The 16,650-nt window shown below is 37.6% G+C and overlaps 1 protein-coding gene across 13 annotated transcripts in view; it reads left to right on the top strand.

Moving 5' to 3' along the window:
* PWWP2A (PWWP domain containing 2A) overlaps positions 1-16,650 on the top strand; it is a 51,136-nt gene that overhangs the window by 15,399 nt on the left and 19,087 nt on the right. For 5 of the 13 annotated variants that reach the window (XM_020903314.2, XM_070465726.1, XM_020903316.2 and 2 more), the window contains one exon: positions 1,273-3,944. In XM_020903314.2, coding sequence (XP_020758973.1) covers positions 1,273-2,953 — 1,681 coding nt within the window. In that variant the 3' untranslated portion in view covers positions 2,954-3,944. Of the gene's footprint in view, positions 1-1,272; positions 3,945-8,824; positions 10,750-11,654; positions 11,771-14,125; positions 16,220-16,650 lie in introns of those variants that run through there. The other 8 variants (XR_011486959.1, XM_070465728.1, XM_070465727.1 and 5 more) reach the window with 5 other exon arrangements.

The following is a 16,650-nucleotide window of genomic DNA, read 5'->3' as shown; positions in this document are numbered from 1 at the left end:
AAAAACATTTGCATCTAATAAAGTCAGGGGTTCTACCTGACTATTTGAAGCCAGTTCTTGGGTTCTGCGCACTTTTGCTTTAGAGGATTGACATTAGAACTATATTGTGTTTAATACTGTTTTACTCAATTAGTGCTTAAAATTAGCATGTTAACATGTACTTGATGAAATTGGTAGTGATTTTATTTTCATGTGCAGGATTCTGAGTAAATATCAAGTTTAGATGTAAGGGTTCTTGATGTTTAGCTCAGGCATATTAAACCACAGTAAGTCCACCTGAGAAGCAAGGTTATTTGACCCTTGTTTTATTAGAAATTGATCATTGTAGAGATTTTTGTTCTCTACCAGTGCTTCACAAACTCGGTTTGGATCTGTAAGGGAGTTTTGAAATCCATTTAATGCATCTGACTAGCATCAAAACAAATGAAAATAGACCAGAGTAGAAAAAAATACAATTATGTATAATATATTACAAGTTTAAGTATTTAGTGATGCTTCTGCTCAGTTGTGTGCATTTCTGTATGTATGCGTGCACATATACATGCATAAACATTGTATTGGATTGCAATGTGAAAATATTTCTTAATGTGGGATGTGATTTTAAAAAGCTCGAAAGCCATAGTTCTACAGCTCTCTGCTTTTGAGGTTACCTATCCTTGGGGATAGGGTGGGGTGGATGAACGGGCTGAGCTAGGGTAGAACAGTAGAGAATCAAATACCTGTGAATTTTTAGGGTTTAAACAATAAAGTTGAGATAGGATTTTACTGATTCAATATTTTGGTGTTGGTAAGGGCAAATTTGCTTTGTGAAGCTTTTATTTTTATTTTTTTCTTAAAATTTGTGAAGCTTTTAAAAGCTATTATATAACCAGAGGAAAATCCATATACTACACATTTATAATTGCATTTATTGGACGTGTCTAGTTGAGAGAGTGTTACAGCAAATGACATTAAATATTAAGCTATCTGACAGAATCGCCTTACTGATTCAAGACTGAAGAGATCTATTTTAAATAACAGCAGCTCTCATGGCATCTCTTAGAGCAACTATTGAGTATTTCCTGTTGAGTATATGCCACAATGTAAGACCAAACAAATGAAATGGTGTGCGTTGGGACTTTTGTGGGGAGGTCCAACTGTAGGTTTCGGTTTGTTTTTTAAAGTGAAATAGCTTTTCAAGAAAGGTGACATAAACAGTAGGTGGTCTTTCAAGACACGGGATTGTAGATACTAACTTAATGGCTTCTTTTTTTCCTTTCATTTCTTTCAAAGGTTTGGGCCCCATGGGATCCCTGTGACAGTATTTCCCAAAAGGGAATATAAGGATAAACCCGAAGCCATGCAGCTCCAAAGTAATACATTCCAAGAAGGGACAGAAGTCAAGCGTGAAGTGAATGGTGCTGTTCCCAACGACCCTTCTCCTGTCCCGCCTCCTGAGCTCAGCTTGGCCGAAAGCCTGTGGACTTCCAAACCACCACCTCTCTTCCATGAAGGAGCACCTTATCCTCCCCCTTTGTTTATCAGGGACACATATAACCAATCAATACCTCAGCCGCCTCCCCGGAAAATTAAGCGACCCAAACGAAAAATGTACAGGGAAGAACCTACTTCAATAATGAATGCTATTAAACTACGACCCAGGCAAGTTTTGTGTGACAAGTGTAAAAACAGTGTTGTTGCTGAAAAAAAAGAAATTAGAAAAGGTGGTAGTGCAAGTGACTCTTCTAAATATGAAGATAAAAAACGGAGAAATGAAAGTGTAACTACTGTGAACAAAAAACTGAAAACTGACCATAAGATGGATGGGAGAAACCAAAATGAAAGCCAGAAAAGAAATGCTGTGGTTAAGGTTTCAAATATTACTCACAGCAGAGGCAGAGTAGTCAAAGTTTCTGCTCAGGCAAATACATCAAAAGCTCAGTTAAATACTAAAAAAGTGCTCCAGAATAAAAACATGGATCATGCAAAAGCTCGGGAAGTGCTGAAAATTGCCAAAGAAAAGGCACAGAAGAAGCAGAGTGAAACCTCTACATCCAGAAGTGCGCATTCAAAGGTCCATTTCACACGCCGATACCAGAACCCTAGCTCAGGCTCTCTTCCACCCCGGGTTCGTTTAAAGCCCCAGAGATACAGGAATGAAGAAAATGACTCTTCTCTGAAGACCGGGCTGGAGAAAATGCGAAGCAGCAAGATGGCACCCAAGCCCCAGTCCCGTTGCACCTCTACCCGCTCAGCAGGTGAGGCCCCTTCAGAAAGTCAGAGTCCCTCCAAAGGCCCTGAAGAGGCCAGCAGTGGGGTTCAGGACACAACTGCAGTGCTTGTGCCTGGTGAGCAGGAGGAACCGCAGACCCTGGGCAGAAAGGGCAGCAAAAGCAGTATCTCTGTTTACATGACCCTAAATCAAAAGAAATCTGACTCTTCCAGTGCTTCAGTGTGTAGCATTGATAGCACAGATGATTTGAAATCCTCCAACTCTGAGTGTAGTTCTTCTGAAAGTTTTGATTTTCCTCCAGGCTGTATGCATGCACCTTCCACCTCCACTTCCTCCTCTTCAAAGGAAGAGAAAAAGCTCAGTAATTCCTTGAAAATGAAAGTCTTTTCCAAAAACGTCTCTAAGTGCGTCACACCAGATGGCAGGACCATATGTGTAGGGGACATTGTCTGGGCCAAGATCTATGGCTTCCCCTGGTGGCCAGCCCGTATTCTTACCATAACTGTGAGCCGGAAAGATAGCGGCCTTTTAGTCCGACAGGAGGCCCGTATTTCTTGGTTTGGGTCTCCAACAACATCTTTTCTGGCTCTTTCGCAACTCTCCCCCTTTTTAGAAAACTTCCAGTCACGCTTTAATAAGAAGAGAAAGGGCCTGTATCGCAAGGCTATCACAGAGGCAGCTAAGGCTGCCAAGCAGCTGACCCCTGAAGTGCGGGCTCTGCTGACACAGTTTGAAACGTGAGCGTGGACAGTAAGGTAGGCAGGAACCTTGGGAGGCGCCCAGGTTTTCTAGTCTAGCGAGGGGTGACTTCTGCAAGACAGCTCGGCCAAACCCGAGAGAGACTGCACTCAGCTGGCTGCTTTTTTATACGTAACCTTATAGCCATTTTTAGACAGAAGCTTAAACTGAACAAGCAATCAAATTTTGTCTTTAGGAAAGGAGATTTTAGCAGTATTTTTCAGTTTTGAAGTCTAAAACCATCCCAAGGCATAGGAGCCATAGCCTGAACTGAAAATGAATTTTTGCAGGGACTGTTAATTGCCATTTGTACTTAGTACTGTGTGTATGTGTATATGTATACACACATGTACATGTATGTGTGTACATAGATGCATACATATATAAAATATCACCTGTCACTGTGTGACACAGGTTGCATATCTGGGATCTTAAGGGCTGGTGAGCTGGGGGGAATAGTAAGGATATTTAATGACTTCTTGTTTTTTAATTAACCAGTACTTTCTATGTGCACAATGGCACAGGAGTTTGATACTTGGATGTCTGACAAACTGCGATGCTTGCTGTTGAGTTGCAGACTGGGGAAGCAGCCCAGTACTGAGGATTAAGACTGTAAAGGCTGGCTAGGTCTGAATCATCGCGCCCTCTCTCTTGTCCAGTGGGGACTTAAAAACTTTCAAACTTCTGGTTTGGGAGTTTAGATAGGTTTGTCTTTGGATATGTAAATAGTTGATTGCTAAATTTGGTCAGATTTCTCCTGACTGACTGGCTGTTCCTAAATTCTTAGGATACGTCCCGGTAAATTACACTTTGTGAATTAATTGTCATATATGTAATTGTTGCATTCTGGATGTACCTAGTTTGATAATTTTTAAAAAAAATTTCCGTTTAAGGTTATCTGTTTGCAGGTCAGAAAATGAGAAACTGTAATTGTGTAATGCTTTGAAATGTAAAAAAAAAAACAAGCTGTAAATAAAATCGACTAAATCCAAATTATTTGTGTGTGTTTCTCAAAAAGCTTTGAAAAATTTCAGGATGGTAGAAAATTATTCTTTGTAATAGTATATAGAGAAGATGAAAAAAAAATCACCTATATTTGCCCTATCAGGGAATATATAATCTGAGCATAGATAAAATTCAAATGAGGGACTAATCAATATATTCTTTAAATGAGGTTTTGTAGTTTAGAGGTCTGATAAGCTTCTAGATTTGAGCCTGTCCTCCAGCCAGTTTCTCATAAGTACATGGGTTTTAATTACTTCATATTTAGCTTTAATATTTCATCGCATGCTTCATTTTTTTTTGGTTTGTTTTACATTTGGGTAATTACAAACTCTTTTCTGCTTGATCTCTTCTGCCTCAGGTATCATTGCTTTTGGGGCTTGTAACTTAGCTAACTATTTTCTACATGGTCCATCTGTCCCTAAGATTTGATCTCTTATTTTCCATTTTTAGCTTTTGTATTCTTAGTGAAAAATCTGATGGCCTTTTGGAGGCAAGTTTCTCCCAATATTTTTAAGTTGGTTTCATATTGTATGCATCCAACTTAACCTTTAAGTATGATATAATGTCAATTTGACACTTTTGGAAACTTGGGACTTTTAAAGAGAGCAACTTTTTGTGGATTCCTAAGTAATCAGTTTGAAATACTGTAGTTCCTATGGAATTATGAAAGGATTTTAATGGAGACTGAGATCAATAGTCTGTCAGCTTCCTTAAGGTAAGGTACTGATTTCTACAAGTAGAATTTCTTCTGGGGAACTCAGTCAATGCTTTTTGATTATAATAAACACACAATTTAAAAAAAGATGTTTCACTTGAATAGAACATATTCTTTCCTGCAAACAGAAATAACTAGTATTTTTTAAATTCTTTGATTATAATAGGCTGAAAGAAGTTCAGTGTGACTGAGGGGTTTTAAGGAAGTATCTTAAAGGTTTTCAGAGTATTTGTTTCAGATTAGTGAATTTGTTCATTCAGTTGTTTTTTTGAAAGTTTCACATCTAAGGTTTAGGAAGTTTTAAACTAGGCAAAGTCACCTAAGTTATGTCATTCTAACGTCTTGTGAAATGATCCAGGTGAGTTTTATCCTAACATGTTTTTGACAGTGGATATTGCTAATGTAGTCAAGTGCTCAGGCAAATGTGCTCTTGTGGGATAAACTAAATTTGTTTCAGAAGCCATGGGGAAAAGAAGAAAAAATCATGATTGTTGAATATAAAAGTCAAACTTAATTTGATACAATCCATACCTTTGAGGAAAAAGTTGAAGCATAATCACAATTGTGCATGATCTCTAATCATGCCAAGTAAGCCCTCAGTTTTAAACCAGCAGTCTGGCATATTTCATCTGAATTTTCAATAAGGAAACTAGTTTGAAAGAAATTCTGTAATCTTTAAGATGTACTGTATGTTCTAAACACTGCATACCAATAGCTGCATACTAAACAGTGTTTTATTCAAAGAGAATTTTTTTAAGCAGCTAAGATATATTTATCCAGGGTCCACTGTAGATGGAGATAGAATTGAATTGGGTAATTGTAGTCATTTTTAAGTTTCTTTTTAATGACAAAAAAGAAGACACTTATCTCTGTCTTGTGCTTAGTCGCTCAGTCGTGTTTCTTTGTGAACCCATGGACTGTAGCCTGCCAGGCTCCTCTGTTAGTGGGATTTCCCAAGCAAGAATACTGGAGTGGGTTGCCGTGCCCTCCTTCAGGGGATCTTTCCAATCCAGGGATCGAACCCAGGTCTCCCGCGTTGCAGGTGGTCTCTTTACCGTCTGAACCACCAGGGGAGCAATCTTTCTATGAAGACAACCAAGTGGGTATTTTCCCCTGTGCAGAGAGAATACTAGGCTTAGAATACTAGGCCAAGTCTCTAGTGGTCCAAGAAGACTGGTTAGAACAAGATTAGCAAAGGTGAAAAACTAGGCAAAGTAAAAGCTGTGAAGGCTAAAGATGTCTATTTCTAGAAATCTTCAGAAATGTAAAGCATCAGAGTGTGTTTTAGTTTTCTAGAATTTATAGATCAGAAAGGGTCTGGTTTAAATTTGGAAGGAGCTTTTTCTAGATGTGGAACCAGAGATCTAAGTTATCAGTGAAACAGAAAGAATTCACTCGTCTGAAGCCCATTTGTGGGACTTGACACTGTCCCTACTTGGATATTATGAGTAAAGTTTATAGTAATGAGTAAAAAAGACAGTAGGAATATAGATATGAGGGTAGACTGCAGGCAAAGGAATATGGAACTTAAAAATCAACTAAATGAATATATACATTGTCTGAATTTCTTATGTGAAAATAATGAGTTGCACCCCTATTTGAGCCGGTGGTACTTACTAGTGGTTATGCTGAAGAACACATTTACATTCCTTTATATACATCCTTTTTATATAAAGTAACTGAGTTGGGAACTGGAATACCTTAAGGAACCAATAATTTGGATCTAAAATTAGATTTTCTCTTTTAAGTTGTTAATTTCTCTACACTCTGTGCTGCACTGGTTCACATTTGTTACTACTCATAGCAGAGAAGAGACTGGCAAATGTCTAGAAAAGTTGGTAATATGTAAAGTCAGGACCGTGTTCTGATTTGTATCCAGTGGTGGTCTCCAGTAGGGGATTTGCCAGAGAATTCTGAAGACCCTATTTGTGAGTTGGGACAAATTTACTTTTTTCTTTGGGACTATACTAGTATGGTTGATATTAAAACAATTAAAATGCCTGATAGAGGGAATTCAGAAATAGAACAGGAGGCTGGTGCCATGCCGGTTGTCAGGAGAAATAAAACAGCTAAGCTGTCTCAATTACTTTCACCTCGTTCTGACTTAGTTACTAGGCTCTTCCCACTCTGTTTGCTTGTGTATGTTTACTGTGTACCTGATTTCAACAAAGAGTGAACAGAAATGTTAAAGGATGAAAGCTTTAGCAGTTACAATCCTAGGGATATAGATGATATATGTATTTTTAGTTTTCCAGGATGTCTTGGTGTTTTTACCATGGAGAGTTGACACTGAGATGAGAAGAGAAACAGCTCAGCTCTTTGTTTACCTACTCAAGTAAGAGATTTAACCTTTGTAGACTCAAACAGGGCCTTTTTCCTGTTTACTTTTTTTGTGACTGTAGGTGGAGCTCATTTCTTTTATATTAATAGAGCATTGTAATTTGCTGGGATTTTATTTTTTTGGTATTTAAAAACTCATTAAATATACCTAACCCAGTTTACCATTTTAAACAGTTCTGTGGCATTGAGCGAATCCACACTGTTGAGTAGTCGTCACTACCATCCATCTATAATTTGGTTTTGGGTAGCAGTCGTCTAAGGTTGGATGGCATTGTTCTGGCAGCCTGGTTTCCAGCATTCCTTCCTCACCAACCTACAGTCAGTCCTGCACTCTGCTACTGGTGCCCACTTTTAAGAATTATAACTACCTCTTGGTAAAATTTTTAAGAAATTTTATTTACCAGAGTAGGTTTTGGGTTAAAACCGTCACTTCCTAATGACAATTTTGTGAATAGGAAAATCATTTAAATGATTTTAGTACTGGAATTAATTAGTTTCCAAAACTTTGTTTACATGTCATCATACTCTTTACCATATTTTCATAATATGGGTACTGTTTTTACACTTTTTATATCAGGACTACTAATGAAAAAAGATATTCTTTGACATATGTAGATAATTCTGTTTGGAATTCTAAGATCATCTTGTTTACCACACTCTGGTAGGAAATACTGAATTTTTATACCCTGTCTTAAAATCCATCTTGGATAGAGTCAGGTTTTAATGCATCTAATTAATCTCTGAAAAAAAACTATATTGCCAGACTTGAATTTTTTCTCATACGATCCTGTGTCATGCTAGCATAAAGACTGGTTGTGGGGATCTGTAAAGGAAATGAAACCAGACTCAGAAGTTAGCAGGATTTATCAAAAGAGTGAATTTCAGTCAAATTCTCACTGTTCACTGAATAAATTAGATGGCTGTAGTATATGCAGTCTAACTTGTGGGCCTTTTGCTTTAGACATTTTGGTTTGTGAAACAATTTCATAAAACTTTGATGTTGAAAACTGGCCAGTTCTAAAATTACTTGTCTTTAAGCTTAGTTTAAACATAAATATTCTTGTAAGTTTTTGATATTTGTTAAGATCTCATTAAAAAATAAGTTGAAAACACAGCCATTATTTAAGTATGGAATTTTCCTTATAAGAATGTGACAGTTAACTTCTTTTTATTGACTTAGAAATCTTAGAGTGCTTTTATTGCCAGAACCATAATTAAACCTCCTTATGATTTTTTTCTACCCAGCGCAGCTATCTAGAAGTAAAACTAGGTACCCCTAGTTACATAGCCAAAGTGTTATGATGGTTGTATTATAATTTTTTTCATGTAAGCTAAAAAAACTTGTAATTATAATGCACATCAAGTTTTAGCAAGGGCTTTTTGTTGTTTAAATATTTAAGATAATTTTGTAATCCTCAGTATCCCTCACTTAGTTGTCTGCAGCACAAAGATTTGCTTAAAAGCTACCGAAAAAGCTTGATAAATGTGCTGCCTAAGTGAGCACAAAAGCTACTGAAAAATCTTGGAAGGAGTACATCCCCTTCCTACCCCCACCCCGTTTCCCCAGGTACTTTCCCTATTATACTTTATCATAGGTACCCCCGCCCCGCCCCCGCTTGCCTGGGGAGACTTCATTTTTTTTGAAGAAATGTGAGAGGATCATCCTGTTGAGTGTAAATGATAGAAATGGATACTTATAAGAATATAACTTGCCAGATGCAGGTGAGCTGGAGTGTTTGTTAACATTTTTGCACTAATAGTGCTTGGTATCAGTCTTTTAATTGAGCAAAGGATCGTTCTTTTTCACTTTTCAGGCACATGGTGGAAAGTACAGGCTCTTGAGCTAGACTTCCTAGGCAAAGCCTGACTTGGATCTGCCACTTCCAAGCTGTGTGATCCTAGGCAGGTTACTTCAGTGTCGTGATCTGTGAAATGGGGAGAAAAATAGTACCTCTTCAAAAGGTAACTGTGAGAATTTAAATGATCAATGCAATAAAGTGCCTGGCCTTAAGACTTAACATTAAATACTTGCTGTTATAACTACCACTTTCTGTATGTGGCATAGAAATTTCATTCTGGTAGCTTTGGATAGTATCTTTCTGCAACATACATGCAGTATAAACTTTTTTTTTAAAGTGTTAAATTTTCTTGTCTGAAAGTGAAAGTGAAGTTGCTCAGTTATGTCCGACTCTGCAACCCCCGTGGACTGTAGCCCACCAGGCTCCTCCAATCCATGGAATTTTCCAGGCAAGAGTACTGGAGTGGGTTGCCATTTTCTTATCTGAAAATCCCACTAATCACAGTATGATCAGATACCTAAAAGTGGCATGATCTGAATAGTCTCAACAGTCACCTGTGAAGAACAACTAGGTTGGAGGTCATGGAGATTATAGTGAGAAGTCCGTGAACAATGCAGCTCTTGAATGAGGAAGAGTAACTGTGCTTCAGACATTTGTGTACTAATGACCAGTCACCATCTCAGAAGGCCTTCAAAGGCATGAGCAGTGTCTGAGCTGGCGGGGTGCAGTGGGGCAGAGGTCCTCTTAGGAAGACTTTCCAAAGGCATTAGAACCACAGAGGTATACTTGTCAGCTTTTAAGTAGCATAAATTAGCGTTTTTTGGTTTTCTTTTCTTTTCCTGGAACCTCAGTGTTTATTAATATTTTGCCAATTGGTAAAAAAGTGGACATTAACTTGAACATTCCTTCTTAGTGCCACTGGTATGATTGAGTAGGAGATTGTTTCCCATTTCTAGCAGGGAAATACCTCACATTCCAAGGCCTTGATCTGTGTGTGTTGTGGTTGTCTTTTCCAGAGGGTAGTCATTTCTATCCGCAGCTCATTTTTGAGGTGCTGTTGTTTACCAACCTGTGATTTCCCCTTACCATTTAGTTTTTAGCAGGGAGTCCAGCTGGGAGTGGCACATCTTGGTGGGAGTCTTGGAATGCTGGGAAGAACTATGCAGTTTGTCTAAAACCCTAAAAAAGAACCAGTTAGAAAAACAGCATTGAGGCTGAAAAACCAGAATGTCTATTGTAAAATGTTTTTCCTGGTGGTTCATGTTGCATCATGCTACACTGTATTAAGAGAGGCAGCAGGATGTATGTAATTTTAGTTCTTTAGTTTTTAATTCTGGGCTTTGCTGTAAGAGCATGACCTCCCCCTCTTCATTTCTTCCTGTGCTCTAAAAAAGGAAGATTCTTACCCTGTTCTGGTTTGCCCCTTTATGTCTTTGCTTGCATCCCAGGGAATAGTTGCGATTGTGGCATATAAGCTTTTCTCTTAAAAAGGACAAAAATAATTTCCAATGAAATCCTGCCTTTCATGAGGTTCTCCTTCTATTTACTACCTCACTGTCAGGTTTTCCTGGTTCTTCCTAATGGATCCTATGTGGTCAATTCTAAAGAAAAACCTTGAGACCCTAAAAGCGTTGAGGGGAAACTCAGTCTTAGTACAAAAGACTCACAGGCCAGGCTCTGTAGACTGGGGTCTTGCATGTTAATATTTTACACAGCATTTCTGCGCACTGGTGGGGTTAATGCATAGGGTAAGATTATTCTTTGATGCAGCTTTTTTGACCCTCCTCTTGCCTAGAAGTGAAAAGGAGATTCTTTAGAATGATTGTTGAAACCTAAGTTTTACCCATGGAGGGAGAGGTTCAAAAGATAATTCTTTGTGCATTCATATTTCTACTTGTGTGATTGCTGTTGGGTTATAGCTAATAGTATATTTGTTTTCCCATAAACAAAAGGGTAAATAACCTCATTATTGAACCTCATTTATTAAGAAATCTGTTCTTGAGTTAAAATTCAGTAAGCATGTTTATAGTTAAGGTGTGTAAAGTTTCTTTCTTTTTCAGTATCAGAAAAGCCTTTTTTAAGGTTTTGATTAGCTACTATTTCTGATTTAGAACTTAAAAATATATGGACTGGACATTATCTAAATCAGTGATCCCAGAGTTGCCTACACTGATATGATACATGAGTGTTTCTTACTTATACTGTACTTAAAAGTAGAGAAAAAAGGAAACAAGCAAATAGGTTAATAAAAAAGAAGCCTTAACAGTAACCCTTTGCTTAGTGTTTGGTCTGTCTTCTGATAGCCTCAGAGAAAGCTTACCTTGTCAAACCTATTTCAAGCAGGTTTGACGTCACAGTAAGTTCAGCTGTTGAATGGTACGCAGAGGTGCCACTGGCGTTATAGAGGGATTCAGGCAGTTTTGGCGATTTGTCAAAGCAGTCTCTGATCTTGTTAATGATATGATACTGGTAGGGATGACAGCTTTGGCCTTTGTTGAATACTGAGACGATCAGGGCTGTTTCACCACTAGGCTAGTGTTAGGCTAGTACAAAATTTTTGTCAGGAGAATTAAACTGTGAGTTAGCTTTGGCAGGCAACATTTTCATGAGCCTTAAGGCATTTTGTGGCTCAACTGACTTGGGCTGGAGAGTGCCCTCTCCTGGCCAAGACTGGTGTGTACACACCTCAAGTCTACCAGCGCTTCCCATTGTGTGAAGCCAGCAAGCTATCTAGAATAAATTCATTATGAAAATTCAACTGAATTTTAGTCTATTTTTTTTTGGTAAATGGATGAAAAAGAACTCAAATGCTCTATTTTTGTTAACTTGGTTTTTTCTACCATAGGTCTCAACAAATGGCAGCTATTACATCAGACAGTGACGAGTCCTGCTGCTCCCTTAGTGTGACAGACCACTGTGGATTCAGACTGGGAGCATTGAAGTTAACAGTGAGACGGGCAGGTCTGTCTGTGTTAAGCCCTGCCACAAAGTGAAGAGGGCATCATGTCATCACTTACCATTCCCTAAGTAGATTAGGCTAGACATAAAAGAATGCACTGGTTCTTTTTCCTTTGTTTTCATTGACCTTGGTAGCTGGGTGTACCTCAGACTGGTGATCGTTTTTGTGAGTGAAAATAGCTTTCAGTCAGTATTACTTGTTGTGTTAAAAGAAAGGAGAGCCACCTCCAGAGCACTTCATGAATGGAGAGGAGTTACCTCACAGGGTGGGAGAGGCTGGGTGGCCAGTTGCAGAATTATGTCAAGTAGCGACTGAGGCTCCACAGAAAGTCAGTTAGCGGACTTGTCTTTTCTCGGTCTTTTGTCTCTTTTATATTCATTACTTTATTTAGTCATTACTTAATATATAAGAATATATATCTGTATATGAACATACACTTAGTGAATTAAATCAACCTCAAAACCATTGTCATTTACATAAGGCAAATCAAAATTCAAGATGGTGGCAAAAGATAATGCTGAAGTGCAGCTGTAATCTGTTTCTTCCCATTTAGTAAAACCTTGAATAATGCACAAAAAGCTTCTTTGGGGCTTTTGTACTGCAGGAAGGGCTTAGGGATTTTTGTCGTCATGCTGCTCTTGAATTGAGGATTTTTTTTTTTTTTGCTTCCTTGAATTAATGCTACATAACTCTGCTGTTTGAAGCTAGTGAAGAACTGTAATTGGGCTGTATCATTGTGTATGAGCTGAAATTTGCAAACCAGGTCAGAATGGCACATTTTGGATCAGAGATTGTGGCTGGGATATTTTGGACTCTATATATTATATAGGAGTCTTAGGTACTGGTGACCCCTTGAGGGAATAGCATTTTCAGTTTTCTTCATCTCTCATAGGAGGAGTAGTAAGCTTCAATCCTTGGCTTTCCTGCCAACTTGAATAGGCCTAAGGTTGAAGCCAAATATTGGGAAGGTCAGAAATAGAAATAGAATTGTATATAGAATTGGCTCTGTACCTTTTTTTCTCTTTCAGTTTATAAAATGGGGATATTTACTTCCAAATTTCCATGAGTCTAAATTTATTAGTATTATATTAGTGTAATAGTCTTAGAAAATAAGAACTTTTCTTAGCTCAATGTCAGATTTTAAAATCATGTTAATGATTCCATTGCTTTAGTAAGCATAGACTACTGTTGTTTTGATGTGTGCATATTTATGGCTAGAAGTAACTTTCTATTGCTTGAGAAGAAATGTGATAGAATGCCCTGTGAAATTTATAAGCCTTGATCCAGTAAGTGAATGAAGCATGGCAGCACTGGGAAGTTTATAAGATCAAGAATGCTATCAAAAAATGAGAACTACACCTACTCTGAAATGTTTGGAAGTCAGATACTGGGAAGGATGGGGGATGGTTTTCCCTTTTTGCTTTGTCTATTATTATTCCACTGAAGATACCATATCTTTGGTTTAAAAATACATTTGACAAAAAATCATTCTTTCCACAGATCACCTCTCTTGGAACTCAAACCCTTACTGGTACTTAGGCCTCCAGGTTGGAAGGCAAGTGTAGAGGGTTTCAATGGGATTGTACCACTTCTTGAGATCAAAGCGAGGTTGTAATGTTGGGCCTTCTGGTCATGCTCCTTAGTAGTGATTTTGATAAGCCTCGTCCTCTATAAATATTCTGTTCAGAGTTGGGCTTTCTGTTGGAGGTACAGTGCAGAGTGGGTCTGCTGGTGTAACAAGGACACTATGGTCGATGGAACCAGTTGTCTTCTAGCTGCAAAACAGTACTGCTGATGCCTTTGGATGTGCTGTGTGTCTATCCCGGGGAGGCATCCTCCACCCCTCTCTCTCTGTTTCACTCTTACATGTGTGTAGACAGTGTCATGTGCAGCAGTTTTTACCTGGTTTTGTATATAAATTTGATTCTTAATCCTGTAGGTAGTCTGTGCTAGAGGAAGACTGCTGGTGTTTCATGGTCCACGCGGCAAAGCTGACTTGCAAACTTTTATATTGTTACTTGTGAAATGGCCGTGTAAAGAACGAAGCTAAAATCCCCCTTTTATTAGGCAAACATTCACAAATAAGTGCTGCAAAATACACTCAAGTGCAAATTGACTATGTGAAGGTGACAACCATTTTATTTGTGTTGGAATTTGGCCAGATATACTTTAGAAAGAATAGGAAGTTGTTTTCTCAAAAAAATGCACACTGGTCAAATTAAATTGGTTTTAAGTGAAAAAAAAAATCAGGTGTGATCCCACAATCTATATAGGACTTGAAAAAACAAGGACATCATTTTTATCATAATTAACTTGTGCTTAACTACGTTTTCTTCCTTTTCTTTACTATATTTCAGCACAAAGACATTAGCAGGCTGCTGGTTTCATGGACCTGTACCACAATGACAGAACACCAGAGCATCAGGACTGAATGAAATTGGAGACTCAGATTTTTAAAGCTGCACTAAGAAGTAAATGTTGAGGCAGTGGTTAAAACCAACAGTCTATAAAGAGGCACTTGCAAATTGTGCTAGATTAAACTGAAGAAAAGATATTAGGGGAATATTTTATTAAAAAAAAACTATTGCAATAAATTATGCATGAGATGAGGAGGAAAGTGATGTGAAATACACAAAGAACTCTTGAATTCTATGTGTGAAGAATCACTGACAGTACCTTCTTTTGAACGTGAAGTTCTTCTCAGTACAGTTTGGACACGCCTAAAAGGCACGGGATGACGACAGAAATGCTGAATTATTTTTTGTATTAAAACTGATTTCTCCAAGGTTTACTGTTAATCAGCTCAGAAAAGATTATCTAACATCCTACTAAAAGGGTGGTAAAGTATCCCTATACCCAACCAAGAAAATTTGGATCTTTTCTTTAATAAAGCAGGACTATATTATCTTAAATATACATTTGCTTGTTAGAACATATTAAGATATATTTATTTGCCACCAGTATTTAATATTTTCTGCACATTTTCATAACTACATTCTTAACCTTTCAAATTCTGACTCCAAGTGGATAGGCTAGTGTCAATCTTGGAGTGAAAACATACTCTCTAGGAACTAGTTCTTAATCCTACTGAGCTGGAAAGGCTTTATTCTCCCTGTCCTTACTGATTTTATCGAGTTCACAAAAGGTGGTAATATCTGAATTTTGATATTGACCTCTCTCCACAGAGAGCCCTCTTTCTAAGTGCAAGAATTCCTCAGAGCTGTCCGATGGGACTTGATCCTGGGGAACAAGCAGCAGGAACCATAAAGACGGTGAAGTTTTCATGCATAAAGTATGAATTCTTATTCACAGAGACCATAATGTTTTATCTATGAAAATTACACATTATAAAAAACCTTTTTCATTTTTAATGAATGGAGAAAACATTGAGAAAATCAGATGAATTTGTTAGTACTACATTTTTAAGGCATTTTTATATTTGATGGTGCCGTACTTTTAATAATATACCTGAAGTTTTTTAGTGGCAATACTGATTTATTTTTTAAACCAGAAAGATAATCCATAGTGATTACTTAATACAAAAGGAAAAAAAATGCCAAAAATAAAAATACAAAATTCATTTGAAGCAACATAAATAACTGAGCATTTGGCTTCAATGCTCAAACTTTGCATAATCTTACTATATGTGTTTGGAATTACTTATTAACCCCACACTCAGGATTAACACAAAGTTCTGGGTAAGTTTTAGGACATTTACTATATCAGCTAGGATCTGTTTTACAACTCTAGAAAAGGTAGGCAGTCTTGCTTCTGGCGAGTTTAATGCCAACCCTAATTACGCTGTAACTAAAACTTTTGATTCCATTCTAAGATTGTCTTTATGGAAAATTGTTTATCATGAAGTCACTGTACGTGATCAAGTCTGAGAGCCAGCTCAGGAACTGCAGCCGCAGGGAGCTCTACGCGCAGCAGCGCCCTGCTCTGGCCCAGGGCTCAGGCTGGGCCCCCTCCTGTTCTTTCAGGTCCGTGACCCAGCAGGAGCACTTCAGGCTCACGTCAAGAACCTGGTAACTCCCAGAGCAGAGCAGGTTTTGCGTAATCAAAACTTCTAACTGCAGAGTGACGGAAATGAAGAAGTAACATAAAGGCAAAAAGAACTGGGAGAGATCAGGTTTTATCTAAATATTTTTTTATGGCAGTTCTCAGTGGTGTTTGTTATAAACCACTTTCATTTTTTAAAAAATGAAACTTGGTGGTATTTAAAATCTAGACATACCATGTTTGCTATTTCACCTTCATTGCTTTAGTTGCTTAATATTTAAGCTTTGCTTCATGCTACCTTCATCTGTATTTCAAATCTTCACAAGCCTATTTCATTTTGTAGACTTGAATGACAACAATTGTTTCTCATCTAAACTATGCTGAGACCTAAATGTTAAAGAATGTTGTGTAACATATATTCAATAAAGTCTTGATTTTTTTAAAATTTAGTTATTTAAAAACTATTTGTTTACTACTTAGGAGTTAGGTTTTAAACTGTTAAGATTCAACCACTTGTTCTCTAGGAAGCTGTTTTTAAGTAGCACTGCTTCCTTAGGAGAACAACCTATAGTTTTAATCACTGGGAGATTTTATGGGATGTCTTTATGACCAAGGAAGGGAAATTAGCTTAATAAGGAACTTGTGCACAAACATTACTATTTTCTGATAGAAACAAATAATCTACCATTCAGAGCTGGATGTAACTAAACACCTACTGTTGGGTTTGTCTTAATTTCAAGTAGTTTTACTCTTATGGATAAATGGTTGCTTCTTTAAAAGCCGAGTACCTCCAATCTGAGGTCAAGTATTTGACCAGAAACACTCAGTTGTTAGGAAAAATTAGCCTCTGAACACCAACTAGACAGCTGAGATTTTTTAA

This window comes from Odocoileus virginianus, chromosome 3 (assembly GCF_023699985.2).
Source record: "Odocoileus virginianus isolate 20LAN1187 ecotype Illinois chromosome 3, Ovbor_1.2, whole genome shotgun sequence".
In the NCBI taxonomy this organism is placed as follows: domain Eukaryota; kingdom Metazoa; phylum Chordata; class Mammalia; order Artiodactyla; family Cervidae; genus Odocoileus; species Odocoileus virginianus.
Note: the sequence above shows the minus strand (reverse complement) of the source record. Positions and strands in the feature narration are given on the sequence as shown.